At 60.0% G+C, this 1,682-nt stretch overlaps 1 protein-coding gene across 1 annotated transcript in view; it reads right to left on the bottom strand.

Moving 5' to 3' along the window:
- The window catches only part of LOC104272973 (low density lipoprotein receptor adapter protein 1-like), a gene marked incomplete at its 5' end in the record, with an annotated part of 4,637 nt that overhangs the window by 1,704 nt on the left and 1,251 nt on the right, over positions 1-1,682 (bottom strand). The window contains 3 exons of the mRNA XM_009868108.1: positions 229-294; positions 726-798; positions 1,177-1,291. Coding sequence (XP_009866410.1) covers positions 229-294; positions 726-798; positions 1,177-1,291 — 254 coding nt within the window. The remainder of the gene's footprint in view (positions 1-228; positions 295-725; positions 799-1,176; positions 1,292-1,682) is intronic.

The raw sequence follows: 1,682 nt of genomic DNA, 5'->3' as shown, positions 1-1,682 counted from the left end.
CCACCCGAGGAACCACACCTGCGCGTGAGCCCGGCAGAGCGCTGTGCCCCCCTCCAGGTCAGGCTGTGTGGGTATCACGGGGTCCTGGAAGGCTGGGAGGAGGGAGCTGCGTCAGGGTTACACTTTCTCTGCCCTGATTTGAGACAGCCCCAGGCATGGGCCAGACTTGCACATACTGTACCCCAAACTGGTGTCTGAAGGGAGGGCTCCCAGGGGGGGCTGGCTCACTTGGTCTGCCGGGCTCAATGCTCTCCAAGACACATGAAAGGTGAAGGGGCTGTTCCTGCCTAGAGCCTGGGACAGGGCAAAAGCAGCAGAGTTAGTGCCTGCAACCAGGAGAAAGCCCAGCAAGGGAGGTACAGGCAGGGCTGTGGGCAAGGGACAGACACCCATGCTGTGCTCAGGGGAGGGTGCAAACAAGGGGTGGGATCACTGCTCGGGGCAGGTACCAGAAGGCCCCGAGCTGTGCTACAGCTCAGCAGTGCAGAAGAGTCAGTAGGGACAGCAGAAACATCCCCCACCCTGCCCCAGCCAGAGGTCAGGCAGGCTCCCCTGGGGGAGCAGTGGCAGAGAACACAACAGTGGAGACAACGCTCTCTGGGCTCGGTGTGTGTCCCCAGCCTGGCAGCGAGCCAGCTCCTCCGCAGAGCCCGAGACAGAATCCTGCGCTGGAGACCCCGACGCCAGGGTCAGGCTGAGGGACATGGTTGAGAAATTCCTCCTACCTGCATGTGCTGCTTCCCAGAGATCCAGTGCCATCTGGAAGGCCTGGGCCACGGTCAGAGTCACAGCCTGGGCCTGTGTACAAGAAAGAGAGAGGGTCTCTGCTTCCATCTGGGATCTCAAGCCAAACAACCCCGCTGCCACAAAATCTGCAGGGACCCAGGACTCCCTTCACTCCCTTTCTCTGCGGAGCACACACACAGAAGGCCAATGCTCAACGCTGTGCCTACCCGTGTGGGCCAGCCATCCCCGAGAGGAGATCTTGGAGGAGCTGGGACAGGAGCACCTTCGTTTACTCACCACCTGCCTCTGCAGTGTGAGTAGGCATGCTCCCTGGCTCCATTTCCAGCTGAGGTGCAGAGAGGTAAGGGCTTTCTGTTCTCTCAGAGGAGAAGGAAGACCCTTGCTCCCACCCTTACCCCACAGAGCCAAAAGCAGAAGAGAAGTGCTTACAATCTTCTTCTTGGGCGAGAGGAAGGCATGGCACTCCAGCGCCCCGCTCTCCTGGCTCTGCGCAACATAAGCGAAGACTTTGTTCTGCAGCTTATCCGTCGTGCAGTAGGAGATCCTGCAGGCAGAGATGCTGCTCAGGGCAATAAGGGACCCCAGCACAGGTCTTCTGCTGCACTCCCTGCATACCAACAAGCAGTGCTGGCAGCCTGAGGCTTTCATCTGCCCCAGATTCAGGCAGCCCATCCCCCAGCAAGGGCCAGGCGCTGTCCGGTGCCTACAGCTGGCAAGGGATGGCTGCACCCATGGGCATCCCCTCCTGCACTGCCCCAGTGAGCTCCCTGGTCCTCTGATGCCCAGCTCAACTCAACGCACAAACTCGAGCACCAAGACAAAAGGGACACAGAAGGGTGGGTGATTGCCTTCAGGGACAAGACTGGAGGCCAGGCAGTCAGGTGGTTTGCCTTGTCCCAAGCTTTGCAAAGAGGTGTCCCGTCTCTGCTTCCCAC

The sequence above is a fragment of the Apaloderma vittatum genome, unplaced genomic scaffold, assembly GCF_000703405.1.
Source record: "Apaloderma vittatum isolate BGI_N311 unplaced genomic scaffold, ASM70340v1 scaffold37914, whole genome shotgun sequence".
Taxonomy (NCBI): domain Eukaryota; kingdom Metazoa; phylum Chordata; class Aves; order Trogoniformes; family Trogonidae; genus Apaloderma; species Apaloderma vittatum.
Note: the sequence above shows the minus strand (reverse complement) of the source record. Positions and strands in the feature narration are given on the sequence as shown.